General features: G+C 40.4%; 1 protein-coding gene across 1 annotated transcript in view; it reads left to right on the top strand.

Moving 5' to 3' along the window:
• The window catches only part of DNAH14 (dynein axonemal heavy chain 14), a 499,756-nt gene that overhangs the window by 147,952 nt on the left and 329,155 nt on the right, over positions 1-22,649 (top strand). Inside the window, exons 20-27 of the mRNA XM_034764559.1 lie at positions 2,222-2,563; positions 6,210-6,609; positions 7,194-7,384; positions 7,674-7,919; positions 10,663-10,784; positions 12,174-12,345; positions 21,834-21,938; positions 22,041-22,159. Coding sequence (XP_034620450.1) covers positions 2,222-2,563; positions 6,210-6,609; positions 7,194-7,384; positions 7,674-7,919; positions 10,663-10,784; positions 12,174-12,345; positions 21,834-21,938; positions 22,041-22,159 — 1,697 coding nt within the window. The remainder of the gene's footprint in view (positions 1-2,221; positions 2,564-6,209; positions 6,610-7,193; positions 7,385-7,673; positions 7,920-10,662; positions 10,785-12,173; positions 12,346-21,833; positions 21,939-22,040; positions 22,160-22,649) is intronic.

The following is a 22,649-nucleotide window of genomic DNA, read 5'->3' on the forward strand; positions in this document are numbered from 1 at the left end:
CCTACTGCCTCCATATGGAGTCCATACGCACTCCACAAGGTCAGTTTCTACCTTGGTTGCATTCCTTAAAGATGTCCTTATCTCCACAATCTGCAGAGCAGTGACTTGGGCTTCTGCCCACACTTTCGCAGAACATTATGTGATTACTGGAGATTCAGCTTCTGATGCCATCTTCAGCTCCTCAGCACTCTCTGTAGTAACAGACTCCTCTTCAAAGTCCCAACCCTCCATGGGGAATATTGCTCTGAAGTCACCTACAGCGAAGAACCCATAGGGACACTACTTGAAGAAGTAGTTACCTTGTACAGTAATGATGGTTCTTTGAGTAGTGTGTGTCCCTATGGGTGCTCCATGACCCGCCCTCCTCCCCCTCTACTTTGGAGTTCTCCCTAACGGGCTCTGCAGTAGAGAAGGAACTGGGGGGGGGGGTTCGCCCGCGCACTGCTAAGTAACCTTGAGGCAGACCATGAGGGAGGGAGGGTGCATGTGCTGGCCTCATGGACACTGCTACTGAAGTTCTCCGATCAGCAGTGCAGGGATGCAAGCACACCTACAGTGGAGCACCCACGGGGGACACATCTCGAAGAACCATCATTACTGCAGAAGATGAGTTAACTTCCTTTTTGTACTACCTGTCTATGAAGACTGCCTTTTTAGTAGTATTACCTGGCCAGAAGAATAGGGGATATTCAGACCCTTATGGCGGGATCTCCTTGCATAGTACTTCACAAGGACAAAGTGACTGAGACTTCACTCAAGCTTTTTGCCTAATGTGGTTTCTGATTTGCATCTTAATCAGATGATTCACCTACCTGTCTTCTTCCCCAAGCCTCACTCTACTCAAACTTAATATCTTTAACATTTTCAAATATCTCTCTATTTAGAGAGAGAAGGTAGCTATTCAGGGAATCTTGACTGTTTCTAGCATTTGCTGATAGAATAAAGGGACAACCTATGTCCACTCAAAGACTGTCAAAATTAGTCTTGAACTATGTTAATGCTATGAGCCGGTCCATTTAGAGCCATCTGAGCAAGTTAGGGCTCATTCCACCAGAGCCCAGGCTGCCTCTGCTGCATCTTTTGACATGTCACAATTTCAGAGATTGCAAAGCTCATACCTGGAGTTCAGTTCACACCTCCACTCAGCATGACTCCTTGGTAGAAGGCCCCAGACCTGATGCCCACTGTGACAGAGCTTTCCTGTAGTCATCATCCAGGATTCTGAGCACCCACCTCAGGACACAAGTTATTCTTGTGAGTCAATAGAAGTGGAATACTTGTGGATGTTCACTTGAAGAGGAAAGAACAGTTACTTAGCCTATAATAAGTAGTAACTGGTTCTTTGATATGCTTTGTGTACATCTGTGCCACACCCAACCCTCTTTCCCCACTATTGTAGAGTTCTCGGTAATTTGGAGACTGTGTTAGTGAAGGAACTGGGGAGTAGTTATGGATGTCCAGAACTTTAAGCCATTGGCTATGGTGCATTAGAGAATGCATAGAGCATAGCCACAGCCCCCAAAGGACACTACTGCTCAGAAAACTCTGGTCTTACATACATGGGGCCTGTGCATATCACAAGTGGAATACATGGATACAACACATCTCAAATAACTAGTTACCTGTACTGTAAGTAAATGTTCTTTTTAGTGGCAGCATTTTATAAAAAGGTATGAAGCCTTAGAGTATGTCACTTTACACTGTTGAAAAGGTGTGAAAGAGTCTTACGCTACATCTACACTATGAGCTAGGGGCAGGATTCCCAGCTTGTGTACACATGCTCGCCTTAACTCTCATCGGCACTAGCACACTCAAAATAGTGTATCTGCAGTAGTATGGACTGTGGCAGCAGTGGCCTGAGCTTGCTGCCCCAAGTACATACCCATGGGGGTTAAGGCAGGTTTGTACTCAGGCAGCTAGCCCATGCTAGCTTTCTGTGCTACCGTCTGTTCTTTAACATTTTGAGTGTGCTAGCTCAGATGAGAGCTAATGGGAGTATGTGTATACAAGCTGGGCATCACACCCTTAGACATAGCCTTAGTGTAAATGAAAATCCAGCCCTTTATCTCCAGCTCTCACACTTCATTTTGTTTTTTTAACTGCATTGTTCCTGACTCCTCTCTGATTATTTTGATGATAAAACAGAGAAAAATATAACAATATAAATAATTTAAAAGTGTGTGTTTGAAAAATATAATGATTGATGTTTCATTTATTTTAGGTTATCCATTCAGCACTTAGAAAGCTGGACAAAGATCTCACAACAGTGGAAGAATTTATTGAGCACTTGACTTTTCTGAGCCAAATTTCCTCAGAGTTGCCAATGCTAGAGACTCAGTATAACACTCTTTCCCAATTGTATTCTATTGCAAGAGCCTATGACTTCTTTATTCCAGTTGAACAGTTTGCCTTATATCAGACCCTTACTCGCAGTCTGTACGATCTTAAATCAAGTATCCTTATTTGTGAAAAAGGAAAAAGTGACAATATTATAAAATTCAGTGCAGATTTGGATGGCTATTTTGGCAACCTACAGTTTGAACTTAGGAACTTTAAGAACAAAGTAAGTTACTGGTCTGTTAAGAAAGCATATTTTCATCTTTAGAGGCAGTCTGGTCTAATGGATTGAAAATGAGTTTAAGAACCAGGAACTCAAGCATTCCGATCCTGTCACTCTGGCTCATATTGTGGCCTTGGGCAAATCGCTTAATACTATATCTATATCTCATTTTCCCCATATGTAATGTGTGAGTAATAATACTTATGTAGCAGACGGAGGTATTATGAGGATTAATTATGTAATATTCATAAATGCCCCAATTCAATAAAGCACTTAGGCATATTCTTAAGTTCCATTTACTATGTTTGTTTATTTATTTGTATTGCATTACCACCCAGAGCCCAGGTCCCCGTTATGCTAAGTGCTGTACAAACAAAAAAACTGTTCTTGGCCAAAAGAACATATACAATCTGTATTTAAGACAGACTAGGTGGACCACTAATGGAAGTGCAAGGTGACAATGAGATACAATCATAGAACTGGAAGGGACCTCAAGAGGTCAACTAGTCCAGTCCCCTGCACTCAAGGCAGGACTAAATATTATATAGATCGAGGTAGGCAACTTATGGCACGCGTGCCGATGGCGACACGCAAGCTGATTTTCAGTGGCACTCACACTGCCCGGGTCCTGGCCATCGATGGGGCTCTGCATTTTAATTTAATTTTAAAAACCTAATTTACTTTACATACAATAGTTTAGTTATATATAATAGACCTATAGAAAGAGATCTTCTAAAAACGTTAAAATGTATTACTGGCACGCAAAGCCTTAAATTAGAGTGAATAAATGACTCGGCACACCACTTCTGAAAGGTTGCTGACCCCTGATATAGACCGTCCCTGACAGGTGTTTGTCCAACCTGCTCTTAAAAATCCCCAATGATGGAGATTCCACAACCTCCCTAGGCAATTTATTCCAGTTCTTAACCACTCTGACAATTAGAAAGTTTTTCCTAATGTCCAACCTAAACCATCCTTGCTGCAATTTAAGCCCATTGCTTCTTGTCCTATTCCCAGAGGTTAAGAAGAACAATTTTTCTCCCTCCTCCTTGTAGCAGCTTTTTATGTACTTGAAAACTGCTATCATGTCTTCTGTCTTCTCTTCTCCAGACTAAACAAACCCAATTTTTTCTATCTTCCCTCATAGGTCATGTTTTCTAGACCTTGAATCATTTGTGTTGCTCTTCTCTGGACTTTCTCCAATTTGTCCACATCTTTCCTGAAATGTGGTACCCAGCACTGGACACAATACTCCGATTGAGTGGAGTAGAGCAGAAGAATTACTTCTGGTGTCTTGCTTACAATACTCCTGCTAATACATCCTAGAATTATGTGTAGTGTGGGTTTTTTTTGTTTTGTTTTGTTTTGTTTTTTGTTTGGGTTTTTTTGCAACAGTGTTTCATTTTTGACTCATATTTAGCTTGTGATCCACTATGACCCCCAGATCCTTTTCCGCAGTACTCCTTCCTAGACAGTCATTTCCCATTTTGTATGTATGCAACTGATTTGTTCCTTCCTAAGTGAAGTATTTTGCATTTTTCCTTATTGAATTCCATCCTATTTACTTCAGACCATTTCTCCAGTTTGTCCAGATCATTTTTAATTTTAATCCTATCCTATCCTATAGCATGTTAAACAGTGGTCACAGCACAGCAGCTGCCTAAGAATAGTCAAGTGTTTTATAGGCATCAAGGCATAAGTGGATGTTAATAGACCTTTAATGGAGCTTTTGTCATGTGCTTAAGTACTTTGGTGAATCAGGTTGGACTTAAAACATGCTTAAAGTAAAGCACATGCTTAAGTGTTTTGCTGAATTGGGGTCAAAACATTCTGGAAATATAGAGATATAACTAATGTTTTCAATTATTGTCACCAACTTCATAATAATGGTTATAAATATTCAATATGTAGATGCACACCATGCATGCACTTAAAGTGATATGGATGTGCACACAAGAAATGTTAATTCAAAATTTGAACCAAATTTCCTCAGATGTTTACTCTCTGAAAATAACATACTGGTTGAGTTGCCCATGGGCTAAACACACCTAGTGCAATACTAATGCATAAAAAAATCATTAATAATTGTGACCGGGATGCCAGGGGGATCATGCTGAGATTGCTCAATTAGGGAACACTGCAAAAAATGGAGTAGACAATCCCAAAACTGGGGGGTATTCTGATACTTAAAATTACCAAACCAGCAACAAAAATACTTCTACAATACCTTACTGGTTACCCAGAAACCAAAACACAGCTCCTTTAAAGCAGTGGTCTCCAAAGTGGGGTGCGTGCACCCCTGGGGGTGCGCAAGAGGATCCTTGGGGGTGCGCAGCAGGAGGATCGTGGGTTTTTTTGTTGTTTTTGTTTTTTGCTTCGAGCGGCTTTTTTTTTTTTTGCTTTGGCAAAAATGCTAGAGGCGGCGCGGCAGGGGGTGCATGCTCAAAAAATTTTTACTGATAGGGGTGCGCAATCAAAAAAGTTTGGCGACCACTGCCTTAAAGCAACCCAGCTTTGGGCTCCCAGCCATACAGCAAAGTCAAATATGATGAGGATTACTGAAAATCTTGTTCATCATGTAAAAAGCTATACCAATCCCAAAGGATCGGACCCATTACCCACCAGATTAATGAATATCTTAGCTCTTACCCAAATACATGCTTACAGCCAATTCTTATTAACTAAACTAAAATTTATTTAAAAAGTAAAGAATGTATTGGTTAAAAGATCATTATGCATACAGATATGAATAGAGTTCTTCGGCCAGTTTCATAATAGAGATGGTGAGCTTTAAAGTTGCAAAGAGTTCTTTCAGAATTAGTCCATAGGTTACAGTCCAATGTTCAATATCAGGGTTATCTAGAAGGGACTGGAGACCTCAATCTTGCGACTCAGACTTCCCCTGATGGAGCTTAAGCAGATCTGAGATGACAGGATCAGGGCTCTAGAGTTCTTTTTATAGATGTCAAGCAGCTTCTTGACAGCGTGCTGTTCTTGGGTGAACAATAGTCAATTATCGTAGCTTTGAAGTAGACTTCCTGTTTCCTAAGCATCTCTGGTAATTAGCTACATGGATTAACATAAAGCAACTGCCCATCTCCCGCCATTTACAGGTAGTTTACTATATAGTTCAAAGAGAAATTAAGACAGTGATATTACTACATTCACAGTTCATCTAAATGTTAACATCTCCTTTTGATCTCTGGATTAACAGAATACCGCCCATAGATGGGAAAGGTTTGGTTATATTGTCAGCCTCTAACAATATATATGTAAACACACAAAACCACAATCATTATCTACTAATATGTCTTTAAATGTTGAATTTGGGTCAGTTATCCTGCTAGTTGCTTAACCCTTTATGGCTTAATGTCACAATAATAAAAATAAATTTAAGACTTACATATACTGCTTTCTTCCTCTAAAAAGTGTAGATTTTTGATAGATTGCATGTGCATGCAGCAGAACAAACAATAACAAAACAATGTGGTAAAAGGTAGAAATTCATAAAGAATTGAATGTTTTTTCAGATATTTGATTGTGCACATATTTTAAAAGTTTTATATGAGTACTGTAATAGGTTACTAATAGTAGGTTCTGTACTTTGACATTCTTAGAACACATTTTAACATATTTTTATGTCACATAGGTGAGAAATCCAGTTCTCCTCCTTAGCAAAACATTGCCTAAGACAGCTAAAGAGATGATCCAAAGTCTTGTGGAAGAAGCTGCAGTTATTTCTAACAAATCCAGAAGTTATGCAAATTACCAGGATCTCTTTGACAGTTCCATTGCTGACATGAGATCATTGTCATTGGAAAGGATGTCACAGAAGAATCAAGTTGGAGACTCAAGTCCTCAGAGAGTGAATAAAGAGCTCTCTGAAGTCGAAAGTGAATTATCTTTGCGAAAACTCTTGTGGGACTTACTAGAGGAATGGGGGAAGCTTTCTTTTAGGTGGAAACATACACTTTTTCAGAATGTTGATGTAGATTTAATACAAAAGGATGTTAGTAGATTTATGCAGACAATACAGATTCTAGAAAAAGGTAAAAATACTAAAATCGCTAGTTGTTTGCAACTTATAGCCTTTCATCAATGTATTGAGGGAAACAAAATATTTAGAAATTATGGGCTAGATCCTCAACTGGTGTAAATTAGAATAATTTCAATTATTTTAATAGGTCTGCAATGATTTTCACCACTGTATCCTTATTCTACAAAATCAAATTATGAGACGCAAAGACGTTGAATTGGTGGTGCATTCATAGTAGCTTTAAACTTAAAGAATATTCCTGGTTCTTCTCCTTTTGTGGGGGATAAAGAGGGGTTTGGACTTCTTCAAATCATAGAACATGAGGATATTGATGTCCAAATTATTCAAAAAGCCATGAGTATTTGAATAAAATTAAATTAAAAAACGATAGATATGTTTCATTATTGTATTTTAATATGTTCTTATAAATGATGCTAATGGAACAAATTAATATGATAATGGAGCACAGTTAGTAAGATGCTAAAGAAAAATAATTAGAAAAATATCTTGTGTTATATATACTTAGTAGTAATGTTGTATCTGCTTACGCAAATTGAAATAAGACTGATATATTGCAAACATTTTATATTTTCCAAGGTTTACCAGAAAATACTATTATAATAGGTCTGAAGCAGTCACTAAGCGATTTTAAAGAAGGCCTATCTGTGATTGTGTCTTTAAGAAGTCCATGTCTTCAACCAAGGCATTGGGAGGCTATACAGTATATTATTGGGAAATCCATTTCTTGGGATAAAAAGTTTACCCTGGAGGATGTTCTGCAACTCAATGTAAATATATGTTGCATTATTTATACCTGACTCATGAACTGATTTTAACATTTTTTGTTGTAAAATGTGGTTATAATTAGTTTATTACAGCTGTACTTATGATTAAAGTTTTACAGTTAGCTTTTAAATATATAGTCCAGTCTATGACTACTACTACTCCACTTCTGCAACTTTAATAGGGATATTGTATATTTTTCAGGAATTTATACTCCAGTTATTTAGTAAAATATCTGTATTGTCACTTGTTTATCTATTGTTCAATCCTGTGTAATACAGTTTTCCACTTTAGTTGTTTCAGTACAAGAAAGAAATCGGTGATGTATCAGTAACAGCAACCAATGAAGCTACCCTTGAAATAATGCTGAATAAGATAATTAACCTTTGGAATAAAACTAATTTCCGTTTGTCTCCTCACCGCTCTGAAACTTCAACTGTCATGATTATTTCATCTGCTGAAGATGTAATGGCTCAGTTAGAAGAATCTCAAGTAACAATTTCAACAATTAAGGGTTCTTGCTATGTTGGGCCAATTAAGGTAAAGATTACTTGTGACATTTGTGTATGTTTGGAGAATAAAGTTTGCGGAAAACCTGTGCAAGTGGTGTATAACTGAAATAAATAGTATCCTTGATGTTTACTTTCTTTTTACTTTCAAAGCCTGGCAGTAAACCTGTACTAAAGGTATGCATTCCTGTATGCGTGTTGCTTTAATTAGTTGCAGAGCTGCTAGTCAGGAGGGTCTTCATAGAACTTCTCAGAAGTTCTGTCTCCACAAGACCATTAGCAGCATTTGCATTGCAGTTACTGTATACTATATGTGATGTGTTTGATTAACTTTCTGGCAGTTTTTCTACTCAGCAGCGATTAGTCCTGGTTAGATTTATTTTTGTTATTAAACAGCTGCTTTTTGGTATCACTACTGAATATATAGTCACTTTTCAACCCTGTCCAAGGTAGAAGAGAAGCTAGATCTTTCCACAGCACAGATCAGCAGGAAAAAAGGGGGAACAGAGCATTTAGCTTCTAAAGCATCCAATTCCTCCTTAGCTTTCTGTCCTGACTTCCATGACTTATATGTGAATTTGTCTAATCACAATGATTTGAAAAGGAAGGCACTATATTTGGATGCATCTAACTTTGTGTGCAACTGTACTTAAACCATACAAATGATATGAGCTCTTTTCAAAGATCATTTAGTGCTCTACTTCAGTAACACTTTTTCAGCATTATTGAGCTATATTTAAATGTAAGTTTTCTGCAATGACCATTTGCTAATTATATGAGAATTGAAGAGGGGATTGAAATGAGAAAAGGTGAGCTAGGATGGGGGGAGGGCATTCCATACATGGAAAAATGTACAGATGGAAGTAGTAGGAGATGAACAAGGCATGGACTCACTGGGACAAGGAGGAATGTGGTAAAAGTTCTGGTTAGAGACATAGACCAGAGTGGAGTTGTGCACTTGAAGATAAGAATAAGAAATTTGGTGGTCAAGGGTGAATCAGTGAAATGATTCAAAGAGAGAAGTATGGTAACATGGCTAGATTGATGTGGGAGGAAGATTGCCACTAACATATGTTTTGGATGGACTGAAGGGAGTCAATGTAGATGTCGCAGAGGCTTAAGAAGGTGATTATAATAATCGATATGCACAATGATGAGGGCATGAATGAGTGTTGTAGCTGTGAGGCAGAGAGAAAGGGATTGATTTGTGGTGTGCTGTGACGAAAGAAACAAAAAGATTTAGACATGGCCTGAATGCACCGGGAGTAGAAAGGAGTTAAAATGACCCCAGGGTTTGAGCCTGGGTGATTGGGAGGATGGTGGTGTTAATAACACAACCAAAGAAGTGGATAGGGGTAAATTATGACTTAAGAGGATAGATTTTAGCCTTGGTAAGCTTATGTTGTTACCAAGATCTTCAGGAGGATATGCTGGAGAAATCAGTTGGGATGTGGGACTGGAGAGAAAAGGGACATAGGTGTGGAAAAGGAGACTTGTTCATTAGGATAAAGACGCTGAAGCTGTAAGAGTGGATGAGGTTACCCAGGTATAGTGAAAGAAGAAAAAAGGCCAAAGAAAAAGCCCCATATGACTTCCATAAAGAGGGAAAGAAGAGTAACCATCAAAGAAGTCTCAAATGCTAAATTGGTGCAGTAATGGACACAGAATAGCAGACTACATAAGAACAGCGTCCTGAAGTTTTTAACTCAGTCCTGTCTTCAAGTCCATGAAAGTTTGAGTATTGGACAAAATCCTTAGTATTTTGCAGTGTGCATGAATTATAGAGCTAAAATCTGAATTGTGTGCAGAGTGCTTTATTACTTTGTACAGTAATTAATCATATGTATGAAACAAATTAAGATGAATATATGCAAATTCAGTTGACATTATGATGTTTTGTAATCTGTTTTCACTTTTTCTGCCTTCACATAGGTCCTCAGCAATACAGATTATTTTGGCTCCTTTTAATTATATGAATCTTGCTCTTACATCTCAAATGTGACATTTTAAATCGCATTTTTTAGTCATTTTTAAGGAGTCCAATTGTTTATATAGCTGGGCATGATTTATAGTTTTGCGTCTCAGCCAGATTGCAACTGTAAATGGCTTTAATTTATAGCTCCTAGAACGGATTGATTATTATTAAAAAGATATGCAGCTGGGTATTGCATCTGTATCAGTATATTAAAAAGAAACCAGATTTAGTAACTAGGTCTTCTTAGGATCATCTTGCAAAATTCTGCTTGCCCTTTGTTTAAAGCAAATATGAATATGTATATTTGTTAAAAAGTTTGTAGAAATAGGTTCACAGAATTTCCCTTACTGTTCTATTGGCTTCAGTGAACAATAACTAACAGTGAGGCTAATTTATGAGCAAGGCAAGCAGGATTCAGCTCCATAGTTTATACCACTACAAATAAAGTTAAATTTTAATTCATGCCAGTGCCCTGAAATGAAAAGATTTCCAGCTGAGTGATAGCTATTTTCTTCATACTCTTATGTATTATTATTATTATTATTATTGAGACATAATATAAAACAAACTTATGACATATCTTAGTAAGCCTTTTTCAGATACAAATAATTAGCTCCTAAGCAGGTTTTTTGGTCACATTATATGAAAGTATGGAAATTTTGTATTTAGTACTATGCTATAGTCTGCTTAAAACTCCATCAAAATTTTGTTTGGGAGTCCTTAAGTAACATATCTTGCAAAAGTAAGAATTTCCACCAAATTTAGGTTTTACTTTATATTATTCTATTTTTTATGGTAGAACCTTGTAGACGCATGGGATCATACGTTAAATCTCTTCTCTCGCACCCTGGAGGAATGGTTGACTTGCCAAAGGAATTGGATTTACCTGGAACCAATCTTTCATGCTCCAGAAATACAAAGGTATATATCAGGGGTCGGCAACCTTTCAGAAGTGGTGTGCCGAGTCATTTATTCACTCTAATTTAAGGTTTTGCGTGCCAATAATACATTTTAACGTTTTTAGAAGATCTCTTTTTATAAGTCTATAATATATAACTAAACTATTGTATGTAAAGTCAATGAGATTTTTAAAATTAAATTAAAATGCAGAGCCCCCCGGATCGGTGGCCAGGACCCGGGCAGTGTGAGTGCCACTGAAAATCAGCTTGCGTGCCGCCTTCGGCACGCATGCCATAGATTGCCTACCCCGGTATATATGAATGTGTATCGCGTTATCTCAAGGCAAAGTGATCTTAGCAGACCAGAGAACTGAACCTCAAGTATGTTCAAGCATTTAAGAAATAGTGACTAATTTTTAAGGGAGGATACCATGGTGATGCATGAGACAAAAAACACAGATGAGTGGATAGCTAGACTGTGATATGATGAAGTTTGACATTCTAGGATGGGGCACAGTGCTAGAGAGGTTCAGTAGTACTGACACACTAAATGTCAGAGAGCTCTATTTTATAAAATCAACCAAGATATAAATAGCTTGAAAAGAAAAGTTAAAACATTTTGCTCTTTTCTGTATTCAGAATTGTACCAATTTAAAAAAAAATGTGATTTTGAACTGATTCAATTAAGCTACTGCAAACCCTATGTACTCATTCTTTTAATTAGCTTAATTGGATATCAAGGTATATTAAATTGACATAAACCAGGTTTAAATTGAAATAAGAGTGTTCACACATGGTTTTGCACCAGTTTAACTCAGATGTCTATAAAATGCAGTTTTAAAAGCTAAGGCTTAAGAGGCTAGATTACATGCCCACTTCAGTAAAACAATACTGCAGTCTATTTTTAATTACAGTAGCCTTTATCTTGTCTTTGTATGATTATTTTTTATTCTTAGCTAGCTTCCAAGTATGGGGATGAGTGAAGCAATTACACCAAAAGGAAAAACTAGGTTACTTCCTGTTTACTAGAGTTTTCTGAATATTTTTTTTCACCCCAGATCCACATTCATCTTTCTCACCATAGTATCTTCTCTTATCTTGGTCAGGAATTCAGGGGATATGTTGGATGTGCATCTTATTATAGAGGTTTTGGCAGTGATTAGTGCACATTCAGGCACTGAGATACTATTGTAAGAGAGACATAAGTGCCTAAATAGATAGATTGACCGACTAACCTGTGATGAGGCTTGCTATCCTGACTCTGTGTGGCTCAACATGCGATTCCAAAATGTGGGTTTGTGGAAGCAGTATAAAGGATGTAGGGAAAATAAATTGACGATATTCAGAATTAGATATATTTGAAAGCTGCATTCTATAAATTGATCTCTAATATGATCTGTGATTTAAATAGGCAGCTTCCAGCAGAAGCAAGTCTTTTCTCTCAGGTCAATAACAAATGGAAAGAGATAATGGCATGTACAGAGGATGACCCAAATGCTCTTAGGGCAGCCACAACTGCAGGAGTCCTTGAGATGCTGCAGACCAACAATGCACATCTTGAAAAAATACAGAAGTCTCTTGAGGTAAAAACATACCAGATCTTCCTACTTCCAGCCCTGTCCCCTATCCATGCTGCGAACCAGTGCTTTTGCCTTAGTAAAACTTTGTGATAAAAAACTAAACAAATAGTATAAGAATCTGTAATTAATTGTGGGTTTGAGTGAGATATTTGGAAATGACAACCTAAACATATCATGTTCAAAGAACAAACATCTTGAACATATCTTTGGACATGACTCTCTACAGATACATTTTTAACCCTTCAAAATAAAAGTCTAATGAAGTCATAAATCACTTATGAGAGGTAACTAAGCTTCAGTTTATATCTATATAGTAATAAAAGGTAAAATCCCTTTAAAAGACTCACTAATAAAAAAGTAAAACCCAGATTTTTCTGTACACAGAAGTGCTAGATAATGAGGTTCTAATGTTTCACAGATGAGTGGTGCCAACTTCATATGTAAGACTGGGCTGTATTTTGCAATTACAGTAAGAGTTCAACCTCTGTTTTTTGTATGAAAAAGTTTATCTGCTTCAAATTTTCAGCACATAGGTTTTGAGTAAAGTCTGCATTTTCAGAGGATTTTCAAACAAATCCATGTATTTGTTTCTGAGTTCTAACTTCTTAAAATTGGCATTAAAAAGTTGACATTTTAAGTCTCATAATTTTCTGGGCTTCTGTAGCTTAAAAACTAAGTACAGTAGAAAATCAGAAATTGATACATAATTGGCGTTTGGACGGTCTCTGTATAGTTGCATAATTATTTTGTTAATAAAGAAAAAAAATTAGTGTTATTTGTCGTAACTGAAACCTTTTGTGCAACAGTTAGCTGGCAAAGAAAATGTCTCCTGTTGGCTTCTCCCATTGTCTGCTGTGTTATGCAGAAGCCCATTTGAATGGCTCAGGAAAGGAATACAACACTGGCTCTTGTCCCCAAGTCTGCCATCCTTATTGGGGCAGAACAGAAGTTGTAGTGCATTGTCTATGTTGTATGGTGGTTGTTCTGTAGTGAGGTGTGTGATTCTTTTTGGAAGAGTGAGAGTATGTAATTTCAGGTGCCCTAACATTGTATTTCCTCACTTATGTGATCTTGTGTTATGGTTGGTGTGTACATAAAATTCCTAACTGTATTTTGAGCATCAGTGATGAGGCAAATCTGTGCCTTGGCAGTAAAACTTGTACAGGTCTGCTCCTTGAGGAAGGGTTGGGTTTGACTGTCTGTATGATGGGAAGGCTGGGAGAGGGTAAAGGACAGAGGATCCATCTCTGCATGGATCTCTAGCCTGTTGCAGGGACAAATAAGGTAGTCTTCAGCCCAGCACTCGGCCAGGCTACTTGGCTTGGGTGCTGGCATGAGGCTATGGCCTGATTTACATGATAGCTACATGTTTTATGTTGACTCTGTGAATAGGATGAATGATGTAAAGCCATGACATTTTGCCAAGAATGACAGCCATCAAGATTATATAACATCTGAAGGAGCTGTACTTGCAGTTCATAGGAAATAAGTTGCAGTCAAGTAGTAAATTACGATCCAAGTGCATCTTTTTTTTATTTACATCCTTTTTTTTTTTTTAACTAAATGACTAGTAATAGAATCATGGGGTTAGAAGGGACCACAAAGGTCATCTAGTCTAATCCCCTGCCAAGATGCAGGATTTGTTGTGTCTAAACCATCCAAGACAGATGGCTATCCGGTCTCCTCTTGAAAATCTCCAGTGAAAAATCTTCAACGACCTCCTGAGGCAGTCTGTTCCATTATACTACTGTTCTTACAGTTAGGAAGTTTTTCCTGAGATTTAATCTAAATCTGCTATGCTGTAGTTTGAACCCTTTGCCTCTTGTTCTGCCTCTGTGGCAAAAGAGAACAACTTTTCTTCATCTTTTTTGTGGCAGCCTTTCAGGTATCTGAAGACAACTATCATATCCCCCCTTTATCTCCTCTTTTCCAAACTAAGCATACCCAGTTCATTCAGCCTTTGCTCAAATAACTTGCATTCCATCCCTTTAATCATCTTTGTCGCTCACCTCTGGATCCTTTCCAGTATCTCTACATCCTTTCTATACATTTGTCACCAAAATTGGACACAGTGCACCAGCTGAGGCTGAACCAGCACCGAGTTAGAGCGGTACTATCACCTCCCGTGATTTGCATGCTATGCCGCTGTTAATGCAACCTAAAATTGCATTTCCTCTTTTTTTTTTTTTTTGCAACAGCATCACGTGGCTGACTCATGTTGAGGTTGTGATCCACCACAACTCCTAGATCTTCTTTGAGTAGTGTCCCTGTGGATGCTCCACTTTAGGTGGTAGTGCGTCCCAGTGCTGTCAATTGGAGATTTATGGTAGCAGTGTTTGTGCGGGTTGCGCGTGCAAAGTAGGCATCTTATGGTGCCGTTGGTGCCGGATGTAGCACTTGCGCGACCCAAGCCCTCCAGTTCCTTTTCAGCTGTCCTCAGCTGAAGACAGAGCAAAGGGGCAGTGTTAGTGCTTTTCCCTAAAACTGTTAAGAAATAACTTTTAGATAAATATTTAGGTAAGTTGTTATAGGGCGAGTTAGAGTTAGTGTCAGGGTTAAAAAAAAAATTTCTTGTTAGTTCGTTAGACAACCTCCCCCTAAGGGACGGTTACTAGTTAAATGCCGGGGTCTCCAGGCTTCAAACTATGCGGCTCCTGCCACGATGTCGTTCCCGTTTCAGACAGACGCTCTTTATGTATACACTGCCTGGGTGAGGGGCATATTCCCCAGAAATGTCCCTACTGCAGCAGGCTGAAAGCCAGAGTCTGACGGGACAGGGATCCCCAGCTTAAAATGATCTTGATGGGGAAGTCTCTCCAGCTTGAGGTGGACAAGCAAACAGCCTCTCTGGGCACTCCTCAAGATGGAAAAGGAGACCTACCCTCTGAAAAAACAAAAAAGAGGGCTCAAAGATCTCCACAGAGAGGTCCGCGAAAACAGAGGTGATCTGCCAGGTCAGTACCCCTGATGCCATCTTACTCTCGGGTGAGCACCTATGACACTCTAGGACCTCCAGCACAGCTGAAGACAGAGCAAAAGAAACGGAGTTGAGGCACCGACCAAAACATGCCTCCTCCACAGCACCGAGCTCACCGGTACAGGGCTCGGCACTGAGTGTCTGAGGCACCATGCCTCCACCTCCAGCACCGACAACTCAGTTGATGCTGGTAGACACCACAAAATCGGCACTGACGGCACCGGCCAAACAACACCACTGGTCAGCACTGACTCCATCAATGAAAGGGAAAGCACTCACGGCAATGACTACTCAGAAATCAGCACTGACACAGTGTCTGCTGCACCAGAATGACTTAGAAATCTCATTGGCACCACATTCACCCATACTTCGTGCCGAGGGCTCCCCCAAAGGCTCCAGGGGAGATCACAGTCCAGAAGTCATGGCACGGCTCTCTAAGGAGGAGGAGGAGGAGATGCAGGGACAATAGCTCCATGTCACTCCTCACCTAAGGCACACCAACCAGGTGGAACCACCTGGGTCCAAGACACCAGATGAACCAACCATGGTGCGACCCCCATGGATGTACCCTCTTATGGCTTTCCCAATGCAATGGGCGTATTGGGAACCATGGAGCTCATATAGGGGTCAGCATTCTAGACCATCCATAACGCATAAATGTAAACTGCACTCTAATCCAGCATCTCCCACACCACAGAGAGGGGGAGAGGACTCAGAGATGGGCACAGACCATGACACATCTCCTGTACACAATTCACATTTCCTCCCCAGATGAGGCGATTATGCCCGCACCGCCATAAGATTGCCCTTTCCATCAGTGCGACCATCTTGGATCCTGCGGAGATAGTCTGGCAGACACCTGCTTCTATTTCGCCTACCTGAAAAAAAGGGAATAGAAAATATTACATACCATTCAAGGGGGCAAACTTTCTATTTGTGCACTCAACTCCCTAGTTGTTGAGGCAGTAAACACCCTAGCAATGACAAAGAACACAGAAGACTCGACTTGTTCGGATGCAAAGTATATTCCTCCAGCACCCTTCAGTTTCGAGTGGCCAATTATTCAGCACTACTGGCCAGATACGACTATGACAACTATGGGAAACTTGCCCAGTTCACATACGAGCCCCTAGATAAAAAACAGACAAAATTCTAGGCCATTGTCATCGAGGGCCAGTTCATATCCAAAACAGCCCATCGGGGCATTGTACACAGCAGACATGGCAGCCAGAATGACGGCCACAGCCGTAGCAATGTGCCAAGCCTCATGGCTTCGGGTCCCGGGGATACCAAAAGAACTCCAGACAGAATTAGAGGACTTACCTTTTGACCAGGAGCAACTATTCTCTTAGAAAATGGATGAGGTGCTTCATTCAATGAAGGACTCTCGGGCCATGCTCCGCACTTTGGGGATTTACACCCCCCCTGCAAAGAGAAGGAGATATCACCATATCAGAGACCTAAAACAGGCAACAACAACAGCGACCATACGATAACCAATGCCAGCGTCAATGATCACAACGCAGGCGAACACCTCAATCTCAGGCGCCATCTTCTCAGTCAGCACATCCAAAACTGCAATTTTGAAAAGTTGGTTGAGGGTTTGAACAACCTCCCTCACGAAGCAGCACTCACACCTGCCCCATACCCAATTTTTGGCCATCGACTCTAGCCCTTTTCCACATCTGGGCCACCATAACATAAAACCAATGGGTGTTAGAAGTTATCAAGTCGGGATACACTATCCCCTTAACCTCCTTCCCACCTACCCTACCCCACCCCCTTCACCATCCCTCTTCAGGGCCCCTTCTCAGGAGCACCGACTATAACAAGAAGTCGATAATCTTCTACAACTAGGTGCCATAGAACAAGCATTGCTACAATTCAGAGGGAAGGGGTTCTACTCCGATTACTCCCTGACCCAGAAGAAGAGCAGGGGATGGAGACCCATCATAGATCTGCGGAAGCTCAACAAGTTTGTCAGATCCTAAAAGTTCAAGATGGTCACATTGGATATGATACTCCCAGCACTGCAACAGGGGGACTGGTTTTCAGCCCTCGACCTCCAAGATGCTTATTTCCATATCACCATTCATCCTGCTCACAGGAAGGACGAGAACGGTAGGACAAGAACACTTCCACTACAGAGTATGGCCTATCCAAGGCACCAAGAGTTTTCTCCAAAACTCTAGCGGTGGTAGCGGCACTTTTACGCAAATAGGGAATAATGATTTTTCCCTACCTGGACGATTGCCTTAGCAATGGCCCAACTCTATGAGATGCAATGGATGCAGTCCAGTCCACTATCACACTATTCTGGGAGCTGGCTCTGCAAATAAACAGAAATCAACCATAAACCCAGTCCAACAACTAGACTTTATCAGGGCACACTTCGACGCCATAGAAGCCAAGTCATTGTTACCCCTTACCAGATTCACAAACTTCATGAACCTCATCTCAGAGGTACAGGTCAGTCCTCAAGTTTGGGCTCGCACTGTCCTACAATTACTAGAACACCTGGCGGCCACGATGTTCATGGTATGACATCCAAGACTACATATGCGATGACTACAAGGTTGGCTAAGCACATTATACATACCAAGCAAACACAGCCTTCACAAACGGTTCACAGTTCCACCAAATGTCCTGAATTCATTACTATGGTCTGCATGTTCTACATCAACAGGCAAAGAGGCACTCGCTCACATTCTCTATGCACAGAAGCCATGAGACTTTGGAATTGGTGCATACAACACAACGTAAACATCTCAGCGTGTTACCTGCCAGGCTGTCAGAATGCGACAGCAGACACGCTCAGGAGCATGAATGGGAGATGAATGGAGAGGTCCTGAGTTTAATCTTCAAATGGTGGGGCGCACCCACCATTGATCTGTTTGCATCCCTGACAAATCGCAAATGTGTGGTGTTCTACTCAGGAGCGGGACTGGAACTACAGTCAATAGGGGACGCCTTCCTCATCAAATGGGAGGCACAACTCATGTATCCATTTCCACTGATACCAGTGATATCACGTGTGATGCACAAGATACAAGCAGACAGGGCCAAAGTTATCCTTATAGTCCTGACATGGCCCAGACAGGCATGGTATCCTTACCTGTAACATAAGGCGATATGCTCCCGCGAGCTCTCCCTCGCCGGCTGGATCTGCTGTCTCAACACAACGGTTGCACTCTCCACCCAAATCTGGAGATACTCCACTTTACAGGCGTGGCTCCTGAATGATTCCACCATGACAACGTAACCTATTCAGAACAAGTTAAACACATGTTATTAAATAGCAGGAAACTGACTACGAGAAATACCTACCTTCAAAAATGGAAGAGGTTCTCTGCCTTGTCTCAAGGAAGTCACTTGATGAGCGATTCAGCACCACTACCATTAATCTTAGAATAACTGTTGGAGCCGAAAAGCACTGGCTTAATGATGAGCTCAATCAGAGTCCATCTTGCAGCCATTTCAGCATTCCATTGAGAGATCGATGGAACTTTGATGTTCGCACACCCAACTACAAAACGCTTCCAACATGGGACCTCAACCTGGTACTGAAATGCCTCACTAGACCACCATTCGAACCATTAGCCACCTGGTCATTACTCCACTTATCGATGAAAGTAGCCTTCCTGGTCGCCATTACCTCAGCGAGAAGGGTGAGCGAGATGGGGTGCTAATGGCAGATCCTCCATACACAACATTCTTCAAGAACAAGGTAATGCTACGTCCACATCCTAAATTCTTACCAAAAGTAACCTCAGCATTTCACATGAACCAATCTATTCACCTACCAACATTGTACCCTAAGCCTCCTGGTACTCCAACAGAAGCTGCCCTACACACTCTAGACATTAGAAGGGTGCTAGCTTTCTACCTTGAAAGAACCAAACCTTTCAGGAAATCCCCTAGAATTTTCATCTTTACTACCGAGCGCTCGAAAAGATGTGCTGTATCCACTCAGAGATTATCTAAATGGATTTTCACATCCATTCAAACGTGTTACCATATCCGGAATACAGAACCACTGGAGCACATTAGAGCACATTCTACTAGGTCCATTTCAACTTTGGTAGCATTCCCCAATAACGTTCCAATACTAGAGATCTGTAAGGCGACCACTTGAGCCTCCATCCACACATTCACAAAGCACTATGCAGTCACTCAGGACTCCAGGGCCGATGCCATAGGGGGCCTCACAGTACTTACCTCAATGACTCGAACAAACCCGAAGTCCCCCGTGCCCTCAGAGGGGCGCTGCTCTACCGTCATCTAAAGTGGAGCCACCCAGAGGGACACTACTCAAAGAAGAAGGGAAGGTTATTCACCTTGTGCAGTAACTGGAGTTCTTCAAGAAGTGTGCCCCTGTGGGTGCTCCACTACCCGCCCTCCTCCCCTCTACTTCGGAGTTCACAGTGAGGACTCTGTGGTAGAGAGGGAACGCACTACACGCGGCACCAACGGTACCATGAGACGTCTACTGCACATGCGCAACCCGTGCGGATGCTGCTACCATAAATCTCCAATAGATGGTGTTGGACTCACCGCCACCTAAAGTGGAGCACCCACGGGGACATACATCTCGAAGAACTCCAGTTACTGCACAAGGTGAGTAAGCTTTCCTTCCTTCTCAGCAGTGCTGCTTCCAAGCTAGTTTTCCCCCATTCTGTATCTGTGCATTTGGTTTTACTTCCTTACGTGTAGCACATTACATTTGTCTTTGTTGAATTTCATTTTGTTGTCTATAGCCCAGTTCTCTCATTTATCAAGATCGCTCTGAATTTTAGCTTTATCCTCCGAAGTATTGGCACTCTCCACCCTGCTTTGTGTCATCTGCAAACTTGATCAGTATGCTTTCTATACCTACATCCAGGTAATTAATAAAGATGTTAAACAACACCAGACCCAGAACGGATCCTTGTGGAACCCCACTTGAGACCTCCCTCCAATCTGAGATAATTTATTTAATAGTTACTCTTTGCAGTTGTGTAACCAACTGTGTATCCACTTAATGGTAGTTTTGCCGAGCCCACATTTCTCCAGCTTACTTACCAGAATGTCATGTGGAATTGTGTCAAAAGCCTTGCTGAATTCCAGGTGTATTATGACCACCGCATTCCCTCTATCCATCAAGTCAGTTACCTTGTCAAAGAAGGAAATCAAGCTGGTTTGACATGATTTGTTCTTGGTAAATCCATACTGGCTGCTAGTGATTACCACATCATTCTCCAGGTATTCACAAATTGAAGGTTTTATACATAGCTCTAGTAGCTTCCGAGGTATCAAAGTCAGGCTGGCTGGTCTATAGTTTCCCGGTTCTTCCTTCTTCCCCTTTTTTAAATATGGGCACTATGTTAGCCCTTCTCCAGTCTTCCGGGACCTCTCCTGTCACTCATGACTTTGTAACTATATTGCCAATGGCTCTGAGATTTCTTCATCTAATTCCTTCATTGCCCTTGGGTGAATAGCAACCAGCCCCACTGATTAAATTCATTCAATTTGGTCAGAAGATCTCTGATGTGGTTCTTTACTTATCCCATTCTGTATCCCTTCCCCTATATTGACTACGGTGACTTCGCTAGTCATCCGTTCACATGTTATTTTTTGAGAGAAGACAAGCAAAGTAGGCATTGAGCTGCCTTGCCTTCCTATCATACTAGTCATCATTAGTATAAATTCTTGTCAAACAGTTAGTGTAATTTAACATTTGATTGGTAGGATTTATGTACAGCAACTTGACTGCAATAATTTCCTCTAAAAGAGGCTGCCAGCAAAGCAACTCTGTTGCATGCAACTAATATAGGATATGGCAGCAAGTGGCTCATTGAAATGAGCATTTAGGCATGTATTGCACTGACATTGCATTGTTTACATCAGCTGCCTATCGAGCAATCAGTGGGCTAGAATATATTTGCAGTGGTGGAGTGAAGATATATTATATTATATTGAGAGGAGTGTTATCTTGTGGAGTTTTAAAATTGTCTTTGTGCCCTGAGGGCTTCAACAAGAGTAAACCTGATAAACAGAGTGATTATTTTATAAATCTGCATAGTGCACTACAAAATAAGTAAGATCACACATCACTGCCACAAAGAGTTTCTAGTTTAACACAGTCAAAAGCAAACCACAGGACAAAAATTCAGTCACTGGAAGAAGCGGGGACAGTAATGGATTGATTAGATTAATGCAAAAAGTGGACTTTCGGGAGAGGTTTGAAGGTAAGGGAGGTGAGGAAGGGTACTTAGCTGATTTGAAAGGAGGCTGATCCAACTATAGTGGATAGCATAAAAAAGGGCAGAAAACCAACCATCGGAAAAGGTAATGAATAAAGAGAGAGGAGTAGGTGTGAAGGAAAAGGATGAAGTTAAAAAGGGTGTATGTGGCTGGAATGCAGGGCCGTGAAAGTGAGGATGAGGAGCTTGGGATGATATTTCTGTATTATAGTTTCAGTGTATCTTTACAATTATTTTTTAATTAATGTATTTATGTATTTATTTTGAAACAGGACTATCTTGAGATTAAACGAATGATTTTCCCAAGGTTTTACTTTCTCAGCAATGCTGAACTTCTTGACATTTTAGCTGAAAGCAAAAATCCTGAGGCTGTGCAGGTAACATTTCAGTACTGCATGCTAGGAACATTCTTCTTGTTACACGTAATGACAGATTGTCCATATTTTATTCTGTTATTTTCTTTTATGTCTGTATCACAGCCTCATCTTGTGAAATGTTTTGCGAATATCAGGAAGTTATATATACGCAGACATGACCAGAACTCTCCGGTGGTGGTGATGATCAGTTCTGCTGAAGAAGAGACTCTCTTCGTGCCAAAGTATGGTATACATACATTGCGTGATAATTAATACAATGGAAATTTAAGAAATGTCTGCTGATTTTCCAACAGCTCTTTACAATAAAGTACTGTAACTTTGTATGGATTCTTTGGAGTACAGATAGTGTTGGTGTGAAGTCTCTGAAACTTGTGACCAGCAGCTTCAAAGCTTCCTTATGCCTCATCATAAACATGCAGATACCATCTAATGATGGATCAGTTTTTAATATTTTGAATGGCTTTGAATCTTGTGATGTGGAGCTCTTCTCGCACTATATTATAAAACCTTAAGGACCCATTTCAGCCCTGGAGTCAGCACATACAATTTCCACTGATTGCAGTGGGAACTACACCTACTTGAGTGCGGAGACTACTATAAATACTAACTCGAGAGAATATGTTGTCTCAGCATTTCTGTTTGTAACATACACAGTGCCTTATAAATCTAGAAGCTGGTCAGATTTGTCACATAATAGCTGGTAAACATTTT

This window comes from Trachemys scripta, chromosome 3 (assembly GCF_013100865.1).
Source record: "Trachemys scripta elegans isolate TJP31775 chromosome 3, CAS_Tse_1.0, whole genome shotgun sequence".
Lineage (NCBI taxonomy): Eukaryota > Metazoa > Chordata > Testudines > Emydidae > Trachemys > Trachemys scripta.